At 40.4% G+C, this 21,650-nt stretch overlaps 2 protein-coding genes and 1 long non-coding RNA gene across 4 annotated transcripts in view; all 3 read left to right on the top strand.

Moving 5' to 3' along the window:
• bcor (BCL6 corepressor) overlaps window positions 1–2,274 on the top strand; it is a 32,665-nt gene extending 30,391 nt beyond the window's left edge. For both annotated transcript variants that reach the window (XM_063497310.1, XM_065472055.1), the window contains 3 exons: window positions 554–631; window positions 803–956; window positions 1,058–2,274. In XM_063497310.1, the coding sequence (XP_063353380.1) occupies window positions 554–631; window positions 803–956; window positions 1,058–1,388 (563 nt within the window). In that variant the 3' untranslated portion in view covers window positions 1,389–2,274. The remainder of the gene's footprint in view (window positions 1–553; window positions 632–802; window positions 957–1,057) is intronic.
• A 7,360-nt stretch (window positions 2,275–9,634) lies between these two features.
• On the top strand, window positions 9,635–14,723 carry atp6ap2 (ATPase H+ transporting accessory protein 2). The gene is made up of 9 exons (XM_063498265.1): window positions 9,635–9,755; window positions 12,049–12,179; window positions 12,289–12,417; window positions 12,510–12,605; window positions 12,699–12,836; window positions 12,943–12,996; window positions 13,094–13,243; window positions 13,337–13,456; window positions 13,874–14,723. The coding sequence occupies exons 1-9, from the start codon at window positions 9,680–9,682 to the stop codon at window positions 14,066–14,068; spliced, it is 1,089 nt and encodes a 362-aa protein (XP_063354335.1). The 5' UTR covers window positions 9,635–9,679; the 3' UTR covers window positions 14,069–14,723.
• Window positions 14,724–15,466: 743 nt separating this feature from the next.
• Window positions 15,467–17,226, top strand: LOC134645597 (uncharacterized). The gene is made up of 3 exons (XR_010096571.1): window positions 15,467–15,575; window positions 15,843–15,932; window positions 16,595–17,226. It is a non-coding gene; the product is annotated as an uncharacterized LOC134645597 (long non-coding RNA).
• Window positions 17,227–21,650: the final 4,424 nt, after the last annotated feature.

Genomic DNA, 21,650 nt, shown 5'->3' with positions numbered 1-21,650 from the left:
CTGGAGGCCGTTAATCCCTCCAAACACACGCCAGACGCCCCACGCCTCAGCACTGGCACAAAGCCCAGCTCTCACTCTGCAAGTGTGTGCGTGCGCGCGCATGTGCTGAATACACACTTTGCTCTCGCTGGGTGTGCTTATCCAGCTCCCTCTGCCTGTTTGTTTCCATCGCTCTGTGTGTGTGTGCGCACTCGGCGACTGTGTGTGGTTCTTGTTTGATTCCTGGCAGCAGTCTGCAGCCCTGCTCTGCACTGAGCCAGCTCTAACCCAGCGGAGACAGCCACTCTCCTCCCCCGTGGTAGAGCCGCTGGCCCCTGACCATCAGCCCTCCCGTCCTCCCCCTCCTCCCCCCAAAAACATTTGCTCTGTTTGTTTCTCTTTTCTCTCTTGACACTCCCCCTCACCCTCCTCCTCCTTCTCTCCCTCTTTTTTTCCTGCGCTCTTTATCCATTTTTCTGCTGTATTCTCCAAGGGCAATTGTATTTGCCTCGTTGCCTGTCCCCAGGGCTCTGGCTCTTGAATAACAGGCTTCGCTCCTCTCCTCTCTCCGTAGATTATTTTGCCGACCTTCAGGGCCGCTCAGATGACGACCCAGGGCTTTATTGGGAATTCTATGGCAGCGCTGTGTGTGGTGAGTACTGATCAGCACTCTGCGTGTGTCCTTTAGTGCTTACAAAGTCTTTATTTTTAAACATCATCAGTGTCTGTACATCGCACTGGCCTCTTTTAGGCAAGGCAGCTTTATGGTAATGTTGACGCTCACTAAAAAACGATCCGTGCTTTTCCTTTTTTCTGTGTCCAGAGTCTACCGAAGAGGGCGGTGTCTATGACATTTTAGCAGACGCCCCAGGTCCAGATGATGAAGATGAGGATGATAAAAGGGAGGTGTTTGAGTTCGAGTTCTCCGATCGACCTCTTTTGCCTTGCTACAACATCCAGGTGTCCCTCTCCCAGGGGTGAGCATTAATCATAAAAGCAGATTACGTTTTCAACTCTGTTTTTTTTTTTTTTTTTTTAAGTTTAAATTCCTAAATGTCTGTTAATTATTCTCTCTCAGGCCAAAAAACTGGCTGCTATTCTCCGATGTGCTCCGTCGGCTGCGGATGTCCGCTCGCGGTTTCCGACAGGCCTTCCCTCACATGGAGGTGGTGACGGTAGCAGAGGCGGAGTTTTACCGGCAAGCGTCTCTGTCCCAGCTCTTCTCCTGCCCAGAAGAGCTGGAGGGCTTCCATCCCGACAGCAAGGAGCTGCTGGACCTGGTGGAAGACAGCGCAGAGCTCGCAGCCCTGCTGGGCTCCACACTGGAGTTTCTGGACGACCGCTGGGATCACCCCGGTGACAAACTCAAGGACAAAATCAAGGCTGTGGGAAAGTTGGGCTCATCCTGACCCTTTGACCCATTGAACCTTGATCATTATCGACTGCAGTTTGCTTTAGAACCGAGCAGGGGTTATGACGACATGCCTTAGCCTGACCTTTAGTTCCTGCGCTTCGGCCCGACTCTGGACCAGCACTGGTGCACTGTACAGATGGACTGACCTACTGGCTGATGGGCTGCTGAAACATTTCCCTCTGTTAACTGAGGATCAACATATTTGTGACTCAATAGACTTAATAATGGTCTTATTTTTATAAATTAATATATGTATAAATAAATATATAGATATATATATATATATATATATATATAAAAATATATATAATATCAAGAGATTTTTTTTTTTTTTTGCTCACACGCCCCTCTGAAAGATTTTGTATGGCAACAGAGCGTAAGCGTGTTGTCAGCGACTGGATGGCGTGTGAGTGCGCGGCACATTGTGCATGTGTGTAGTTGTACAGAATAGTACCGAGGCTGTGCTATTGAATGTGGTATTTGTGTTTATAGGAAGCACATGATGTCCTGTTTTTCTCCCCCCAGCCATCCCCTCCTCAGACTTTAGTGCTCGCTTGGGCCTCAGGGGCTTTTCTGTTGTTTTTTTTTTTTTCTTTTTCTGGATGTTCAAATGTTGCTTCCTGTTTAGTCTGTAATTTAACATGCAAACTACAAAATTGTATAATAAAGTTTTAAGATAATGTTGATATTCACCCCTTGGCACAGCTTGTACATAACAAGGAGGCTACTGCAGTAAGGTAATTTTTGGTGTGTTCAGTTTTGTTTTGTTTTGGGTTTGTTTGTTCTTTTTGTTCTAACTTTGTAATTAAAATATCTCATAATTTGTATTTATATTTTACAAACGAAGTTGCTTTAAAATAAATATACAAACCGCAAGATGATCTACGTGTCCTGCTCCTCGTTAAGTCATTCGTGAAGTCATTTGAATTCTGAGAAGTTGAGCGGTGATGGGTACCCTGTCGATTTCAATCTGTGTGTGTAATTACTCCTGCGCCTGATGGAAGTGCGATCCACCGCGATCCTCTATTGCCATCTCTTGGAAATTTTAAGTATTGTAGGTTTAGTGCAATTTATTGCTGCAGCCCTGAGAGAACAATGTGCCAACTCCCCTTTTGCCACCTATGTGGCGAACAGCTGCTGGCTTGCAGCGTCCTCTAGTGTATAAATCTGCAAACACCACCCATTCAATGGGGCTTCAATTCTAAATCCAACTTGGTGTGGGTGCCGATGCTCTTTGATGTTAATGGAAATCCAGGAGGTTTTTGATTGCATCAAGGCAGGATTGGAAAACACAATATGTGAGTGTGTGTCATGATTTGATTACTTGATTAGCCAAATTAAAAGTTTGTTTTTTTAATGGTAATAATCACCTAATGATCTTCTTACTATCAGCAAAACCAGCAATGAAGTTCTCCTTCAAATGAGTAGTATCACTGAGGCTGCAGATCTCTATTGTTGTACACAAGTGACTTAAACTTGGAATCATTGTTGGTGCCAGACAGACTAGTCTGAGAGTTTCAGAAACTGCTGCTCTACTGGGATTTTCCCACACAAATGCTTAGAATGGCTTGTAAAAGAGAAAATATTAAGTAAGCAGCAGTTCTCTGGGTGAAAATGCCTTGTTGATGCCAGAGGTCAGCTCATAGGAAGCCAACAGTTACTCAAATAACCACACACTATAACCAAAGTATGCAGAAGAGCATTTCCGAATGTGCAACAAGTCTAAACTTGATGCAGATGGGCCACAGCAGCAGAAGACCACACCGGCTCCCACTCCTGTCAGCTAAGACCAAGGATCTGAGGCTCCGGTTCACACAGCCTCAACAAAACTGAACAACAAAAGGTTGCAACGGCACTTGGTCTGAAAACATTGTTGCTGACCATGTTCATCCCTTTATGACCACAGTGTACCATCTTCCAGCAGGATAACGCTCCATGTCACAAAGCTCTGATCACCTTAAACTGTTTTCTTGAACATGACAACTTACTTTAATGGCCTCTATCGTCACCAGGCCAGACTCGAAATGGGAGATTCACATTATGAATAAGCAGCTTCAAAATCTCCAGAAACTCTGTGATGCCGTCATGTCAATATGTTCCAAATATATTCACTATTTACTATTGTTTGAGAAATGTTTTCTAAATCCACAGTGTCCATCTTCCATAACGTGAAAACGAGAGAGGGAAGCACCACAGGCACGTGCAGTGGGAGTTTGCCAAGAGCATGTATATGTTACTTTATTCAGGCGTTTAGGCCTTGTAGTGCTGCTGTGCTTCTGTGGCACATAATTCTGGATATGTGTATTTCAGGTAAACAGATTGGAGCCAGGTGATAAGGTGAGGTTGTGTTTGATAGTGTTATTTCGTACTGTAAGCCAGCTGTCACTCAGGAGTTAACGTAGGGATAAGCAACATGTGTTTGGCGTCACTGAACAAATAATCCATGGTAACATTTCAGCATATTGTTACTCAAGTGGTCCAAGAGGGACCCAAAATCTCGTCTGGGCTCTGCGGGTTTTTGTTTTTGCTAGACTCGTGCTATTGAAGTTTTAATAGACAACATTTTCTGCCACTGTCTCCTGGAAGATATTTATAATGTTTCACTCCATGTGAAAAGAGACAGAAATGCTGTAAATTTGTTCAAAAACAAAAAGAAGAGCACTTCAGACTCTGGCTGCTTTCCAACCCCTGCACAGTTGGCCAATAGCCAGTGAAGGTGGTGAATGTCAAATTGGTAGTTTCAGAAAGTCAGACAGGTGTGGAAAAAGGGGGTTTCCTAAGGCATCTGAGCATTCGGTGAGCATTTCTGACAGACTGCACAGACACCCTTACGGTATAGGAATAACAGTTGCTATCCAGGGCTGCGGGCAAAATATAAAATATATTTAAAAAATGCAATGCAATTGTCAGCTGTGTGCACTCTACTAGATAAGCAATGATTGCATGCACGCTACAGGGTTTGCTGGACTCGTAGGACTAGCCCACAGCCCCACAGTGAAGCAATCTGCAGTCTGCATCACAACTTCCACATTCCCTAAATGTTTAGATTAACATCGACACATCCGTTCAGGAAATAAATATCTGGATAGACAGACTGCTGTGGACGGAAACAGCAAATTGCAGTACATGAGCATAAACCAAATCAAGTTCTTCAGACAAAGATAAAGATAAAGACAAACTAATATCATTGTAGGATGATCTTAGGACTTCTTTTTAGGTCCAGCAACATCACTCAGAATGCTCAGTGTGACTGCTTGCTTTTGTTTAGGGGAGGAAAGTCTGAGATGAACTCCTTTCTGCATGCAGGTAGAGAGGAAACGGCCCATTGCAGATATCCAGGTAAAGGTGTCAGACTCGTGTCAGGTGTCAGAGTCTGTCAGACAGCTAATTTAGATGCTGAAGGCGTTAGTTTGTCAGCCGAGACCCTGAAGAGTCATATCCTGAGGCAGAGGTTGCAGGAGGGTCACAACTCAGTGTCAAGAGGATCTCTACTCTGACTAACTTCCCACTTTACTCAACAGCAGGATGTAATTGCAGATAAGGGCTTTGTCTCTGAATATAAACCTCTAATAAGCACTTATTATGGGCACTATTAAGTGGAAAAATTGGGATGACACAGAATATGGCGTGGATATGCTCGTCACCCACGGTGAAGGCTTTGTTTCTTCCTAATTGTCAGTAAAATTCATCAGAATGGAGCCAAGCAGACTGAAAAATGAACGGTTGCGTGCAGCTCGATTTAGTTGGTAATGTCTGAATCTTGGGGTTTTTCTCCATTATTAATGAGCTCCCAGAAATAGTCTGATGATTTAACTGATTTATGGAACTGAAAAATCTCAAGCAAGTGTTGTGATAAAATTTGATCTGCAGCGTCGATAAATCAGCGCTGAAACGTCTTTCAGCCACTGCAACCCTGACAAAGGACAGAAAGAAAAGCTTACCACTCTTACTAAAAGGCAAACCAACCAGGGGGCCATTTCTGAGTGCCACTCTGCATGCATTCTACTTTTCCTTTCCTGTCAAAGTGCATTTGGATGGCTTGTTGACATCTACAGGGATGCAAATGGACACACTTCAGCTTGTGCACAATTCTGACACGCTCTTACTTAACCCTCAGTCATTTTTTTTCTGTATTTGGCACGGCATTCTGATGAAAAGTCGTGTTTTCTCTCAGACATTTCTTGGGTTAGATTTTCGAGCTTTGCATGGAATGATTTGTAATCATTTTAGAATTAAGACAGCATAACGGATACCAGATGACTTTTTTCACCGCATCATCATCTCTGGAGATGATGGAGCGGTTATCTTATTTTGACACAGCCCTCAGACTTAAGGATAAAATCACGGCGACTTAACACTGAACGTGTGGAAATATGGAACCGCCTTAGGCCAAGTCAGAAAACAGACGTGTGCTTTGCTTTGTGCCAGCTTCTAAACAAACCAGTAGGGCCACAATGATAAAGGTCAAATGCAGATTGAACATATCCACAACTGGCAAGTTTTGTGTGCTTTGGTTACTACATTGATTTGGACCCTGGTTACACCTCATTCCCAACAATGGTGACAAAGTGCAGCTGTAGAATCATTTCCGTCCCTTTGAACATCTTTCGATGTCATTTCTTCTACCATACATTTTTAAGTGCTGAGCTATCACCAGCTTTTCTGCAGTCTTTTTTCCCCCCGATGAAACGCTCTGATCAAGTCATAAGTTAAGAATTCAAGGCGTGTAGATGAAAAAGAGGAACTGCCAACTGTAGTTAACACACACACACACACACACACACACACACACACACACACACACACACACACACACACACACACACACACACTCGCACTCATTTTCATATCTTAGTGGGGACATTTAATTGACATAATGCTTTTCCTGGCATCTTACCCTAACCATCAAAAATGAATGCCTAACTCTAACCCTCTAAACCTAACCATAACCTAATTGTAACCCTGACACTAAAACCACATTTTGAGCCTCAAAAATGCCTTCAAACTCATGGGGATGGGCATTTGGTCCCCATAAGTGACAGTTGGTCCCCACAAGTATAGTAACATGTACACACACACACACCTTCTCCCAAACATAAAGACAAAGTGCATTCGATTCCATTTATTCCTGAAAGACTGAATCTCTAACATAATGGAGACCACAACACCTGCACTTTACAGCAAGTTTGCTGCTGGTTTTAAAAGGAAAGTAGCATTAAGTAGCGTTTCTATTTTTGGCTCGATTTGCTGCCTTTTATTTTATGTGTGTGTGTGTCTGTGTGTTTTTGTCTATACTGTATATTCACGTGCTTTTTATGTGTCTGATTATTGATTATCACTGTTGATTGTCAGCATATAGTGGTGGTCTATGGGTTTATGTCTGTTTACAAACCATATTTCTCCCATGATCATAATAATGTTCAAAGGAACAAAGAGAAAAAAAACCTGGATGGTTATTGCACTGTTTTGTGTAGTCATAAATATTGTTGGTTTCATCATTTAACTATTAATTTACAGAGGAAATGAAAAATATTATTAATGCCCTCGAATTTACAGTTTTATCCACGGTAATTCTAGTTTGCAGATATACAACGAGTCATTAAAAAACTTTTTTGTGTACAAGGCCTTTGTTTATACACCAGCAAGACAATTATAGCAGAGTAAATAATCTCATATATCTCACAAAAACCCTCCAGGGGATATGTTTTTTAAAGATAGGATAAGAAAGGCTTTATTTAAGCTAAAGGTTGGGGTGGAAAATTCTAGTTTTGACTCATCAAAAGAACATAGTTATTACAAAGTAGATTTAACTGGGTAGAGCCGTTTAATAAAAAAACAGTATAGCTTAATTACATAAAAAAAAATCCCCCAAAGAGCTCAATTAAATAGAAAAAAACAAAGCAAAATAGAAACTTATTCTAGTTTCTTGCAAGAGGTCACCACAGCAGATGGATCTGCATGTGTAGTTTAACAAAGATTTTTACTTTGAATGCCCTCCCTGACATAAGATTATTCATCAGCACCACAGTGTTTCCTCTTAGTCTTGAGCTTTCAGGTGTGAAGCAAAATAACAAATAATAATAATTTAAATAAATAATTTACTGCACATTTTAGGAATTCTGTTGTTACAGAAGTTGAAATCATCATCATCTTCATTATTATTATTATTATTATTATTATTATTATTATTATTATTACAGCTAGGTGGCCAGGTAGTAAAGGGCTTAAAGTGGAATTTGGCTGTAGTGGCTCAGCGTGGGGAAAAGAATGACACCTGAGAATCAAAAGTCAAAATTCTGAGAAAAACGTCAAAGTTCTGACTTTAGTCTCGGAATTCTGAGAAAAAAAAGTCAAAATTCTGACTTTACTCTCAGAATTCTGAGAAAAACGTCAAAGTTCTGACTTTAGTCTCGGAATTCTGAGAAAAAAAAAGTCAAAATTCTGACTTTACTCTCAGAATTCTGAGAAAAAAAGTCAGAATTCTGACTTTACTCTCAGAATTCTAAGAAAAAAAGTCAGAATTCTGACTTTACTCTCAGAATTCTGAGAATAAAAGTCAAAATTCTGACCTTTATCTCAGAATTTTAAGAAAGTCAGATTTCTCAGATTAAAGTCAGAATTCTGAGAAAAAAGTCGTAATTCTGACTTTTTTTTCTCAGAATTTTGACTTTAATCTCAGAATTCTTACTTTTTTCCCTCTGAATTCGTGAAAAGAATTCACGGTGTCCCTTATCCTCTTCCGTATCTTCCGTACATGTCAGCTCTAAATTTCCAGTTTATTAAATATCATGGAGCAATCCTTACCTTTAAACATGGCTGAACTGGACACTACAACAGAGTGTGGTGTGGAAGAAGTGGCGAAAAGGTGGAGCTGAAACGGTAAGAAAAGAAAATTAAACTAAAAATAAATGCAGCAAAATTTGATAAATGAACATACAATATGTTAGTTGGGCCTTCAGCTGCAACAGTAGTACCAGCAACAGCTCAATCTCATAGGCACCGGAAGCTGTTCTTGCTAGCACCATCCATTGAGAAGTGCAGGAGGGAATCCCAACATCAACGTAAGGAAGAGGTGAAATTAGCCTGGTAAAAAATTAGATGGAAGGAGATACTTAGGAAGGGAGCAACTCGAGGATTCCAGTAAAATGAATGCTTACTTTGACCATCAGCTAATAGTGTGGCTGAAGTGGTGCCGCATGTAAAACACCGGGACATAAACACACAGTAATGAACTCAAATCCACCATGACACCTCATGTAACATGTAAATTTAAGAATATTTATTTTTTGTGACTTTTTAAACGTTATTTCTGTCTCTAGTGGAGTTTAATTTTATATTGTTCTATCTTTTTTTTTTTAAATTATTATTATTATTTTTAAATATCTTATTATATCATATTTTTTAGATGCTGGGTGACTTGTTTTTTCCTCATCGCACTCACTTCATTGTAATGTTGACCCAGTGTTAACCACAGGTGGCAAAAGTGCAGACCTTCCTTGCTTGAGTTGAAGTACAGATACCCGTGTTAAAAACAAACAAACAAACAAAACAACTTTACTCCAGTAAACCCTGAAGTACTGAAGAAACTTCTTTACTCAATTAAACATGAAAGGTACCGGCTCCAAAATGTACTTAAAGTAAGACAGTAAAAATTAGCTCCTTGAAGGACAATTCTTCTAAGCATTTTTGTACAAAGGTAACTGAACCTTGTGCTATATTAGTGTAATAATAAAATGATATTAGTGCATGAGAATACAAATATTATTCAAATATACACTCTATTTCTAATTATTGTAATGAGCTTGAATGTGTGATGCAGAACACATGCAGTGAAAGATAATTTAGGACAATGACTATTTTTGTTGCGTACATTATAGAAAGTGACTACACTACTAACAATAAAATGAGTACAGTCAAGGTTACCGTGGAATTTAGCAGGTAGGGGAACCCTAGGAGCTGTGTAGTGGCTCAGTATTGGGAAAAGAATCAAGTGAAGTAGAATAGCGCAATAAAATCAATAAAGCAATATAAAACAAAAATTGCTAACGAAATACAGTAAAACAGAAGCACAGCAAATACTAGATAAGATTAAGGTGTATATAGGGTGTAAAGTTTAGTTGAAGTATAACTATGATGCAATAAAATCTCCTTGGAGAAACATCACAGCGACGTTTGGTCGTCAGCGAGTGTTGTTTCCCCTCCAGTCCAGCAGGCGGCGGTAGCGCACGTGAAGTCCTACAAGAGCGAGACGCAGGTCAGCTGATCGCTGCTGTAGCGGAGAGAGAGATGTCTGTGAAGATCTTGCGAAGGATGGAGTCTGTTTTTACCGTCACTTTGACCTTCTACTGTCTGTTCACAGTCGGTAAGAAATACATAATAATAGTTTTTCATTACTGACGTATTGGGGTGTTTCCCCCCCCCACGTATTTACGTGTAATAGTACAGTATCTTATATGCGCTGAATGGCAGGTCGCTCGCCGAGCCCGGAACATTGTTAGCTTTGCCGTTTAACTCATTGTAATATTTCTGTGGCCAGACTCGTACGACCGTGCTAATATAAACGAGGAAAAGTGGAATAATAACTCTGCGGATGCTGAGAATCATTGTTCGGCTTTGGACTATCATCAAGCGGAAGACCATAGGGTTAGCTTGTTGCTAACGGAGATTATAGCTCAGTCGCTTCTTAAAATCTGCCAGTGACGTTGAGGACATGGTTAATATTCGTAAGGACGAGGTTGACAAATTCGTCCAGGTCATGTAAAAATGAAGAAAGTACTAAATATACGGCTTCCTGGTAGAGGGAACGATTTTACAGACGCCTGGGCGGTCACGTGACATGCTCTACGCCACTGGTTCCCCTTTATTCACCATCAGCTCTCTGTCACGAGTTCTTCCTCCATCCACATGAAAGGTGAGGGGCGATAGTTACTGAGCAGGCTGCTGCTTCTTGTGTTTGCTGTAACAGTGAGATAAACTGTGTTCCATCCTCCAGCAGCTCAGGGCTGACAGTCAATAAAAGTTATAGTGTTAATGCCTTATCACTGTTTATATAAATACTTTTAACTGTTTCCTTATTCCTAAGGGATTTGCAGAGATTTTTAAACTGTATACCGTTCCTGATTAATCCAGGCCTCCGATTTATCCAGGCTTGGGGCTGCCATTGTACTAAAAAGTGATTGTCTGCCAAAAAATTATTGCCCACATTTGAACTGTTGCAAATGACGTGTTGACCTATAATCTGTCAAACATATCTCTAGTGAATGATATCAAGTCATTTTGAGCCAGAATGAACATTCCTGTCACAAGGTTGAAGAAGTAGAAGTCTATATATTCTCTGTTTGTCCAGGTAAATTTATCATGTATATTAAAAATGTCTTTTTCAAGAGATATCAAACCAGTAGGGTAGCAGAAATGGCAATCACAGTAGCCAAGAAGGACCGGATTGATTATAATGTAGGTACAGTAAGGCAGAGTCACGCAAAACAGGTAATTTCTTTAATTACGCATATCCAACTAAGCGTCGCCACTGTACTGTCATGGTGGACAGGTCTGCAGTCTGTCAAAGGGCTAAGGCGCAGACAGACAACTCTCATTCACACCTACAGACACTCTAGAGCCTACAGTTAGTGTAAACCTGTGCATGTCATTTGACTGTGGAAACCATGCAACCATGTGCAAACCCATACAGACTCCATAGGCTGGATACAAACCAGTGAGGCCACAATGCTGCCCTCTTTGGAAAAACAGCAAAAAAAAAAAAAGTGTCATTATGAATCACATGTGATATTTATAGATGTAAAACAGTTTACTGCCATGAATGTGTCAGTCTGGTTCTAACACTAACAAATATTGGCCCTCTTGGTTTGGTAAGAAAAACGGAAATTTACTTGGAGTCATTAACCCTGGTAAACATAATTGGCTTAGATTTTTTGTAATATCACACTTTTCATAATTATATTGTAATGTTTTGCTTTCATATGTAGCTAATGGATCTAGAGGATCTAGATTTACTGCTACTGAAGCCTTGAAGCAGATACTTAATGGTCAATATGTTGATAAAAATCACATTGTAACTGTGACAGGTAAAAGAAATGGTACAATACAAGAAAGTATTCTTGTGTAACCCCACTGGGTCATTTTACTGACTAAACTAGCCTGAGGGGTGATAGCTAAAGTTCTTGCTAGATGGTAAATATTTTAAGTAATGCTGTATTCACTGAGTCAGTATTCAGCACAGGAGCAAAAGAAGTTTCCGGACAGAATCGGACAAAATCCGTTGTAATTTAATGTTTAAGTCATTCACGGAAAAAGTAGTACATGTGCCATTCTTTCAAAAAACTTGTGCATGTTGCCATGTGACGCTTCTTTTTGTTCCTTTTGTTGGAATTTGTGATTGCAAAATGGCCACGTTTTAAAATACAAAATTGGGCAATCAGTTGGATACAGAAAGTACACCGGGCAACAGATAGTGACTTCAAACAAAACTAAAATAACCAGTGAAGTTTGGTGGTGATTGGGATCAAAAAGAAAGCTAAGCTAATAATTATATTTGTAGGTGGTGATATTTTTTTTTTGTCTTACTTAAAAAAACAAAAACGAAACCGTACCCTATTCTTTTCCACTTAGATTTACAGTCCTGCTGTTTTTCCCCTCAGGTGTCCATGGAGACAGCTTCACTGTGCTGCAGGCCCCAGAGTTTGTGTCCTTCCAGAAAGGTGACTGGCCGGTTTCTGGAGAGAAGATTCCTGACCTTGTGGCTTTAACCATGGGCTTCTCAGTTCAAGAGGTGATTCGTTACTTCAACTCATGCTCCACAGTTTTATTAGTGTTATAGAAGAAGGCTAAGCTCATAATTACGCCAGCTTAAGCTCTACTATGCGTGTCCAATTGCACAGGATCTATCGTGGCCAGGCCTCCAGGCTGGTCCGTTGTTCCAGCGGCCCCGGGCCAACGTTCTTGTGGTGGTGAGAGGAGTGGATAGCCTGGCTCTGCCTCAGAGCGTGGCCTCATATCCCCTGGAGAATGTAAGTATGACCGTTTTTGTGCATCAGCTTTTTATCTTGCTATAAATAGAAGTGTAGACTTGTATATGAGGGTGCTATCTTCTTTCCTGCAGCCCGTTCCCTTCACCCTGGATAGTGTTGCAGAGACTGTGCACTCTTTGTTTGCTGAGGACACCCCTGTAGTCCTCCAGCTGGCCCCCAGTGAGGAGGTAATAAAAGTCTGCTGACGTACTTCTTATCTGAGACAACCCTCTTGAGGCACTGTTAGTTATTTACTTTGACCCATCTTTCATTTCTTTTAGCGGCTCTATATGCTCGGCAAGGCCAATGCTGTGTTCGAGGACTTACCCGTCACGTTGCAGCAGATCCGGGCCCGTCTGTCCCAGGATGGCTCAGTGCTGTCTTCTCTTCCCCTCAACTCCCTCAGCAGAAATGCAGAGGTCAGTTCTTAGCCACCTTTAAAACCAAAAGACTTAGTTCTTACTCCCTAGTTAACCAAAATTCCTTTCTTTGCCTTTCTTACCTTTTTATTCTTATTTTTGTTAGGCCGATTTGCTCTTCCTGTCTGAAGTCCAAGTGCTGCATGATATCACTGCTCTGGTGAGTTGTTCCCTCGGACTGAAGTAATTCTTTCCACTTACGAAAAAAGGAAAAAAAGAGTTGTGTTTGACGCAAATCTTTTCTTTCCCTCCTGTAGCTGCAGAGACACAGACATTTGGCTAAGGACCACTCCCCTGACCTGTACTCGTTGGAGCTGTCTGGCTTGGAGGAGCTGAGCCGGCTCTATGGTCCAGACTCCCCTCAGTACCGGGACGCCACGGCCCTTCTCGCTTCTGTCCTTCAGAAGGTTAGAAGATCTGAAGAAGTGATACGCCTCTTCAGCTAACAATTTAACCACATTTTAACCGTGTGCGTGCGTATTTTTGTTTTTTCATTTCAGTTTGGGCAGGATGTGTATGGTCTCTATGGCAACAGCTCTGTGGTGGAGGTCGTTACAGTGAAGGCCTTTGAAGCTCCTTTAACCAGGAAGTCCCGCTCAATCCTGGAATCCAGACAGATTGTAAGTCTGGGTCAACCTACTTTTTACTTTCTGATTTTCTGTTTAGTGCCAACAAAAAGGCAATAATGAGTCACTTGATGATTTTATATATATATATATATATATATATATATATATATATATATATATATATATATATATATATGCCAGAGGAGATACTTGCTGAATATGACATAAATGTACCAAATTAGAATGGGTTTATTTACATTTCAAGCACATTTTCTGTAACATGTAGTTTAGAGGTCTGCGTCATGTAGCAGAGAATAGCAGCAAAATTCGTTTTCTTTTAGAGAGGCGTTCATTCAACTGTGTGGTGATTCTGAGTTTCTGTTTTGTTTCTTAGCTGCGTACACTGACACTTTAAACTAGTTCCAAATAGCTGTTTTAAATTTCTTAACTACTGCAAACATTTTTCAGAGTAACCCAGGCAGCGCTTACAACCTGGCTTACAAGTACAACTTCGAGTACGCCGTGGTCTTCAACATCGTGCTGTGGCTCATGATCGTTCTGGCACTCGCTGTCATCGTCATCGCTTACAACCTGTGGAACATGGACCCGGGCTACGACAGCATCATCTACAGGATGACCAATCAGAAGATCAGGATGGACTAAGTTCTGCCTGTCAAATCTCCTGCTGTCCCCTTAGAGCCCTCTAGTGAATGTTTGTGTTTTGTGTGAGGTCTCATTTAGTGAATAAACTGTGAGAGTCTGATAGGAGGAAGACCGTAATACCACTCACTTCTTTGTTTACAACTCTGGCTGCAGAACCTACAAAAATATTAACATTTCGTTAGCGGCTCCTCAGTTTATCTACAGCGGTATCGTTCTTCATGTCCTGGGAGAACAAACTGAAACTTCCTCTCTATAAACTCACAGCATTCCTTATAAATTTAACCCCTCACTATCTGTGTCTCATCTGTTTTTCTTGGTGATTGAAGTTGTTTTTTGTTGTTGTAAAAAATATATTGTAATATGAAAGAATGAGATTTATCTGGTTTCTCTGTGAAATTGTTGTGCTTTTCTTTCTGTGGGAAACAGTTTTAAGTTAAATGAAATTTTATGTGTATATATTGAATATACAAATGCAACTGTATGAGAACCGGCTGTGCTCTTGTAAAAAGATGTCAAGTAGACTTCAGCATGCTTCTATTCTAGATTACAGATGTGTTGGGACACAAATACTTGATCTAAATGTTGTTTGTTAGGATTGGATTTGAATAAATTAAGCTCTGTAAATTGCAATATGTGAATCACAATAAATTATTAAATGGATCACCCTGAGTTTTATTTACTCCTATATACCACACACTGTGCGTAATTATGAAGCTTGATTAAGGTTTTATCTCGTATCTACTAGACAACACCCCTCTCCTGGGTTCTCTGCATTGGCCTCCTGCACATGTTAGAATTTATTTTAATATTTTACTGGCCACTTTTAAAAGTCTCCTGGATTTGGCCCCAAGCTGCCAACAATTATTGACCCCATATGAGCATGAGTCGCCTTGGATCCACATTCGGAGCACTTACAGCTGTTCCAAAATCAAGAGTTAAACCTAGAGGTGACTACTTTTGCCATCAGGGCTCCTCAACTTTGAAATGATCCACCCGAGGAAATCGCTTCTTAAAGCTCATTTCAATAGACTCGCTTGTATTTGTTTATATTTGTATTCTTTTTGGTGTCATTGTCTGGCTTCAATGCCTGCCTACCCTTTTAGTTTTTTTTGAATTTGTAGTTCTATTAAATCTGTAAAATCTGTTTGGAAAGTTGCTGTATAAGTAAAGATTATTATTATTATTAGATTTTATTAGATATCCTGTAAATGTTACGTCAACCCCAATTCTGTATAATCATTCTTATGTCATCACTGCACAGGTATTGCTCATCGCACATCGTCTTCAATGCAAATATTCTTCATTACATGTTCAGCTTTCGTAACAGCTCAGCCAATCAGAAAGCAGGGTTTCTTGAAGCCCCGCCTCCGGCACGATATGTAATAGGTTGTGAGCTTTTGTAACCATTCGCGAGGACACAGGAAGCTGTGTGTGCCTGTTACGGAGAAGTTTACGAGAAGTACAGATTGACACTGGACAGAAACGATGGTGTGACTGCTAATAAAAGGTAGGAGACTTTTCTGAAATCCCTGTTAAACCGTTTCGCGACCACGCGGTGTTTACATTTTTTCCACAGTAAGATCTACCTATCTATGTGACTGTATATACAGTATATACATGTGGCTTGACTGTATATTTATATATTATGTATTTTATACACACACACGTATAGATAGATAGATAGATATGTACAACAAAACAAAACATTACACACAGCACACTCATACTCCTAGTAAATCGTGTTGTTTTGTTGTGTTGTTGTTTCATATTGCAGCTAGCATCTACGTGGTTAGAAGGATCCGGGCTTCTATCGCTGAAGGAGAGCAACAGGAGAAGCCCATCCTGACACCATGTAGTGCTATTGGTAAGATAATAACCAACTAATGGAAATAAACTGCAAGCAGGAAAAAAGTTCAAACTGTCTGTGACTGTGGATGTCGCAGATCTTCGTTAACCCTTTAAAGCCAAGTGTGTCGTGCCTGGTACATGAGTTTTGCGGGTTTTTGAGACCTCTATATTATCAGTGTGATTTTATTTTTCTTTCACTCCCCCCTGCCCCCCAAAAACAAAATAAATTGCATAATACATTTTTAAGGAATAAATTGCATAAAACATTACCAATGTAGCAAACATGAACAATTAAAAGTATGTATGTATGCAAATAAATATTGTATGTTTACTTTTAATTACATCCAAAGGTTCACTAAATAGTAGTTTTGAAAAGAATTAGGATTTTCTGGTTGGGGCTTTAAAGGGTTAAATGTTAGCTGAACTGTGCCTCTATTTATAATTTTTCATTCTAATGAGTCATTTTTGTCTTACACTTATACGAAACATTAATTTAGTAAACAAGCAACACTTATTTTTACCAGTGAACTACACATATAACATTGTTCTTAAGACATTACATCGTTAAGCATGAGATTAGGAGTATTAAAGGTAAAGACAGAGTGTGCGTGTAGATTTATGCAGGAGCATTACACTGTAAATATCACTGACTCCCATGTGTTTCTCTTGTCATCTTAGCTGGAAAGAGAGCGGGGCAGGGGTTGAGAGAAAAAGCCTCGGCTGCATCACTGAGCCCAGGATCTGATGAAGGCGTCTTAGAAGCAGCAGGGCCGGGGACGTCATCAGAGACAGCCGTGCAGAAATGTGGCTCCTGATGTTAAAGACTACGCTGGACACTAGGACCATGGACAAGTCAATGGAAATAAATAATCGATTATTTATTTAATTTCATTTTTGGGGGGTACGCATTCATTTTATACACTAAACAGTTTATGTGTGAAGATCTGCATTGTTATTTTTCTTTTACACAAAAGTAAACATCAAACAAACAAGAAATATTATTCCATCACTGTCCATGTTGTACGTTGTACCCAGTGGTCAAATTTTTATTATTTGAGACATTTTGACTTGCCACACCATGAAGTTAGCATAGCTAATAGAAAATATCACTATAATAACATTACCCAAAATCTGTTAAAAAAGAAAAGTCTGCATATGTTATCAAGTGTGAGTGGTAGGTCAACATGTTCTCTGTAAGTAAAATCTGAAGTTTATCTGCTGCAGTGTTTGAAGGCCGGCTCACCAACCTCTTTCCAGGGGCTGAGCTGGCCTGATGTTTCTGCTGTTACATCAATAAATTATAAAAATTCTTGTGGTCATATTTTCTTATATAAGGAATAAGAAAATACCAGTAAACATGCATTGACAATAATTGTGAAAAATGAAAATATCTATGTAAAAATGAAATCTTCAATTATTTTATTTTTAGTAATAAATGAGTGAGTGGCTGTTCTTTCACTGAGTTAGTTAAGGATGAATCTGATGAATGGCATTGTTATTTATTTATTTATTTTTAATTTTTCTACAGCTTTCAGAAACAGTTTTGCTTTTTGATTTTTACATTTTTGAAAATATATTTATCTTTTATTTCAATTATGGCTGAAGGCTGTGGCTGAAGCAAAAACCCAGGTGGGGAAGGAGCTTGGAGAGGTTTTCGGACTGTCTCCAAGAATTTCTGGCAAAACTGTCAGGCAACTCAGGAGGGGGAGCGGTGCTCTACTTGCACTGTGTATAGTGCAGGTAGAGCACTGCTGACTTCGACTGAGGATATTTTCAGGTTGTGGAAGAGATATTTAAAGGATCACCTTAATCTTTCGGTTGATCTACATCCCTACCCTCACCTAGCACTAGATTGCATCAAGTGGCGCATCTTCCGTGGAGGAAGTAGAGTCTGGGGACGAGAGGGATGACTTGTCCATCAAGTCCATTGCTATGGGCCATTAGTTCCTTATACAACTGTTGCAAGAGCTTGGGCCACACAGCCGGTAATAAGTGGGACTCTGCCAGGGCTGCCCTTTGTCACCGATTCTGTTCATAATTTTTATAGACAGAATTTCTAGGCATAGCCAAGTGGCGGAAGACTTCCACTTGGGTGGTCTTAGAATCTCATCTCTTCTTTTCGCAGATGATGTGGTTCTGTTGAATTCATCAGGTGATGGCCTCCAGCTTGCACTGGAGCGGTTCGCAGCAAAGTGTGAAGCGGCAGGAATGAGAATCAGCCCCTCCAAGTCTCAGGCCGTAATCTGGAAAAAGGTGGAGTGCCCACAACAGTTTAGGGGCAAGTTACTGTTCCAAGTGGAGGAGGTTAAGTATCTCGTGGTCTTGTTCATGAGTGAGGGGAGCGGGAGATTGACAGACCTTTTGCTGCTACGGCTGCAGTGTTGCGGACGCTATACTGGTCCGTTGTGGTGAAGAGAGAGTTCACCATAAAAGCGAAGCACTTGATTTTTCGGTTGATCTACATCCCTACCCTCACCTAGCACTAGATTGCAGATACAAGCAGCGTAAATGAGCTTTCTCCAAATGTTGGTTGGCCTCTCCCTTAGAGATAGGGTGAGGAGTTCGGCCATTCAGGAGGGAGTCAGAGTAGAGCCACTACTCCTCCACATCAAAAGGAGCCACTTGAGGTGGTTCTGACAGGGATGCCACCTGGGCGCCTCATGCCTTAGGTGTTCTGGGTATGTCCTACCGGGAGGAGGCACTGGGGCAGACCCAGGACACGCCGGAGAAATTATATCTCTCGGCTGGCATGGGAATGGCTTGGTGTTCTCCTGGATAAGTGGAAGAAAGTGAATGGATGGATGGAATAATGGTGAAGTGAAAATCTGAGTTTAATTCTTATCCAGTTTTTTTTCGTGCTGGACCTTTAGACTTTACCAAGCTGGAAAAGCACAGGATAGAAATGGCAGCATTATTGGCTCCATTCAGGGAACACTATAGTGTCCCATGACAGCCATGTTGATGAGAAAGCTGAGATGAGAGTTACTGACTGTTGAGTGAGTTGTTAATAATTACATCATGGATTTTTCTGCTGTATGTACAGATTTATACTGAGAGATTTTGTAAAAAATCTTTTTGTGGAAAAAACTTGATAGATAGGTAGATAATTAAGTTTAAGCACCATATGTGCTGAAACTGTTGTAAAACTTACAGCTGTATTATTGCTGGTCTAACATTGGCATGTTTATTGCCCCTGGTAATTGGTATGGAGTGTAAAAAAAAAAAGATTGTAAAAGTGGATGGTATTATATTTTTTACATATATGAATTTTGGGTCCTGTGGGTGCTGGAGTAGCAGACCAATTCAACTATAAGTTAATTATTGTTCTGCTGGGATACTTGCTGAGATGCATCTTGAAATTCATCTTCATGTGATAGTGAAACATGTTTCCATGTTTCCACTTGGAAGAAGAGCCCAAGGCAACAGCCATCAGTTTTCCCAGACACAAATCCAATAAAATCAACTGCAAGATTTGCTGAAATGAGACAAATCTACCGGCAACATCACAGTATGAGAATTCATAATGAGGGAGAGTTTTTGCAGGGGATCTACACAACTGTTGGCAGTTTTGGTTGTTTTAATTTCTTTATTTACACCTACCAGCCACCTTGGTAGGTATTCTGTGCTAGTACTAAATTGGACCTCCTTTTTCCTTCAGAGCACAGATTCAACATTTTCTTGGTCCATTTGATGTGATAGCATAAGATAGTTGTTGCACATTTGCTGGCTGAATATTCATGATGGGAATTTTCCTGTTTCACCACATCCCAAAGGTCCTCTATTGGATTACGATCTCGTGACTCTGAGGCCATTTGAGTACAGTGAACCAGTTTCAGATGATTTGAACTTTGTGACTCTGGTGTTTTATCAGAAGATTCATTGTACACACCGGAGTCATGGTCAGAACACAGTCAGCAACAATACTCAACAATAAACAATATTCAGTTAAGATAAGATAAAACTTTATTAATCCCTCGGGTGGGTTCCTCTGGGAAATTCGGTTTCCAAAAGTACAGCACCGACAGAAGTTACAGAGCGTGAGCAGGATATTATATATATATACACATATAAATAAATAAAATATACGAAGGGGATAAATAGAATAAATAGGAATAAAAAAAATAAAAATACAAGTGAATTGCACATTTCAAGTATTGAAGTCTATTGCACCGTTGACTATTAACAAAAGTATTGCACAAAAGGTATTGCACAGTGAAGTGAAGAGGCACTACAGCTTAGTTGTTCCCCCCTCCTTTGTCCTCCTGTTTCCCCTCCCTCTCCCCTCCAGAGAGGAGTTAAACAGTCTGATGGCGTGTGGGACAAAGGAGTTTTTAAGTCTGTTGGTTCTTGTCTTTGGGAGAAGCAACCTGTCACTGAACAGACTCTTCTGGTTGTTTATGGCCGTGTGCAGAGGATGCCCAGCATTGTCCATAATGTCCAACAGTTTTTTTAGTGTCCTTTTCTCTGCCACTGACACCAGAGTGTCCAGCTTCATGCCGACCACAGAGCTAGCCTTCCTGATCAGTTTCTCCAGCCTGGATGAGTCCTTCTTTGCTGTGCTGCTCCCCCAGCACACTACAGCAAGGCAAGGCAAGGCAAGGCAAGTTTATTTATATAGCACAATTCAACAACAAGGTGATTCAAAGTGCTTTACAGAGACATTAAAAACAAAAACAAATAAAAAGCACGATTTAAAATTGATTAAGACAAGCAAACAAACAAACAAACAAACAAACAAACAAAACAGTATTTAAAATCAAAAATCAAAACAGTAGATAAAATCAGAACAGTAGATAAAATCAGAACAGTAGATAAAGTCAGTAGTTAAAATGTAAGTTTTGAAATTTAAGCTTAAAAGTGTGGATTTGGTGCTTTATTCAAAAGCAGCTGAGAACAGGTGAGTCTTCAACCTGGATTTAAATAAACTGAGTGTTTCAGCTGATCTGAGGCTTTCTGGGAGTTTGTTCCAGATATATGGAGCATAAAAGCTGAATGCAGCTTCTCCGTGTTTGGTTCTGACTCTGGGAACTGATAAAAAACCGGATTCAGATGACCTGAGGGATCTGGAAGGTTCATACTGGGTCAGGAGGTCACTGATGTATTTTGGTCCTAAACCATTCAGAGCTTTATAAACCAGCATCAGAACTTTAAAGTCTATCCTCTGACGGACAGGCAGCCAGTGTAAAGACCTCAGAGCTGGACTGATGTGGTCCACTTTTTTGGTCTTAGTGAGGACTCGAGCAGCAGAGTTCTGAATGAGCTGTAGTTGTCTGATTGATTTTTTAGGTAGACCTGTAAAGATGCTGTTACAGTAATCAAGCCTGCTAAAGATGAATGCATGGACTAGTTTTTCCAGGTCCTGTTGAGACATCAGATCTTTTATCCTTGAAATATTCTTGAGGTGATAGTAAGCCGATTTTGTTATTGTCTTAATGTGTTTTTCTAAGTTTAGGTCTGCATCCATCACTACACCCAAATTTCTCGCCTGGTTGGTGGTTTTTAGGTGTATAGATTGAAGTTCTCTGGTGACCTGTAATCGTTTTTCTTTGGCTCCAAAGACTATTACTTCAGTTTTGTTTTTGTTTAGCTGCAGAAAATTGTGGCACAACCAGTCATTAATTTCCTCAATGCATTTACCAAGAGCCTGTACAGGGCCTCGGTCTCCTGGTGACATTGTGATATATATTTGTGTGTCATCTGCGTAGCTATGATAGTTTATTTTGTTGTTCTTTAT

This window comes from Pelmatolapia mariae, linkage group LG16_19 (assembly GCF_036321145.2).
Source record: "Pelmatolapia mariae isolate MD_Pm_ZW linkage group LG16_19, Pm_UMD_F_2, whole genome shotgun sequence".
Taxonomy (NCBI): domain Eukaryota; kingdom Metazoa; phylum Chordata; class Actinopteri; order Cichliformes; family Cichlidae; genus Pelmatolapia; species Pelmatolapia mariae.
This window is presented reverse-complemented; position numbering and strand designations above follow the sequence as displayed.

Excerpts from the sequence above, each read along its gene's own strand:
- atp6ap2 (XM_063498265.1), top strand. The coding sequence starts at position 9,680 with ATGTCTGTGAAGATCTTGCGAAGGATGGAGTCTGTTTTTACCGTCACT. Across the intron at positions 13,244-13,336 it reads TCGCTTCTGTCCTTCAGAAG|TTTGGGCAGGATGTGTATGG; the intron begins GTTAGAAGATCT and ends TTTTCATTTCAG. Across the intron at positions 13,457-13,873 it reads TCCTGGAATCCAGACAGATT|AGTAACCCAGGCAGCGCTTA; the intron begins GTAAGTCTGGGT and ends AACATTTTTCAG.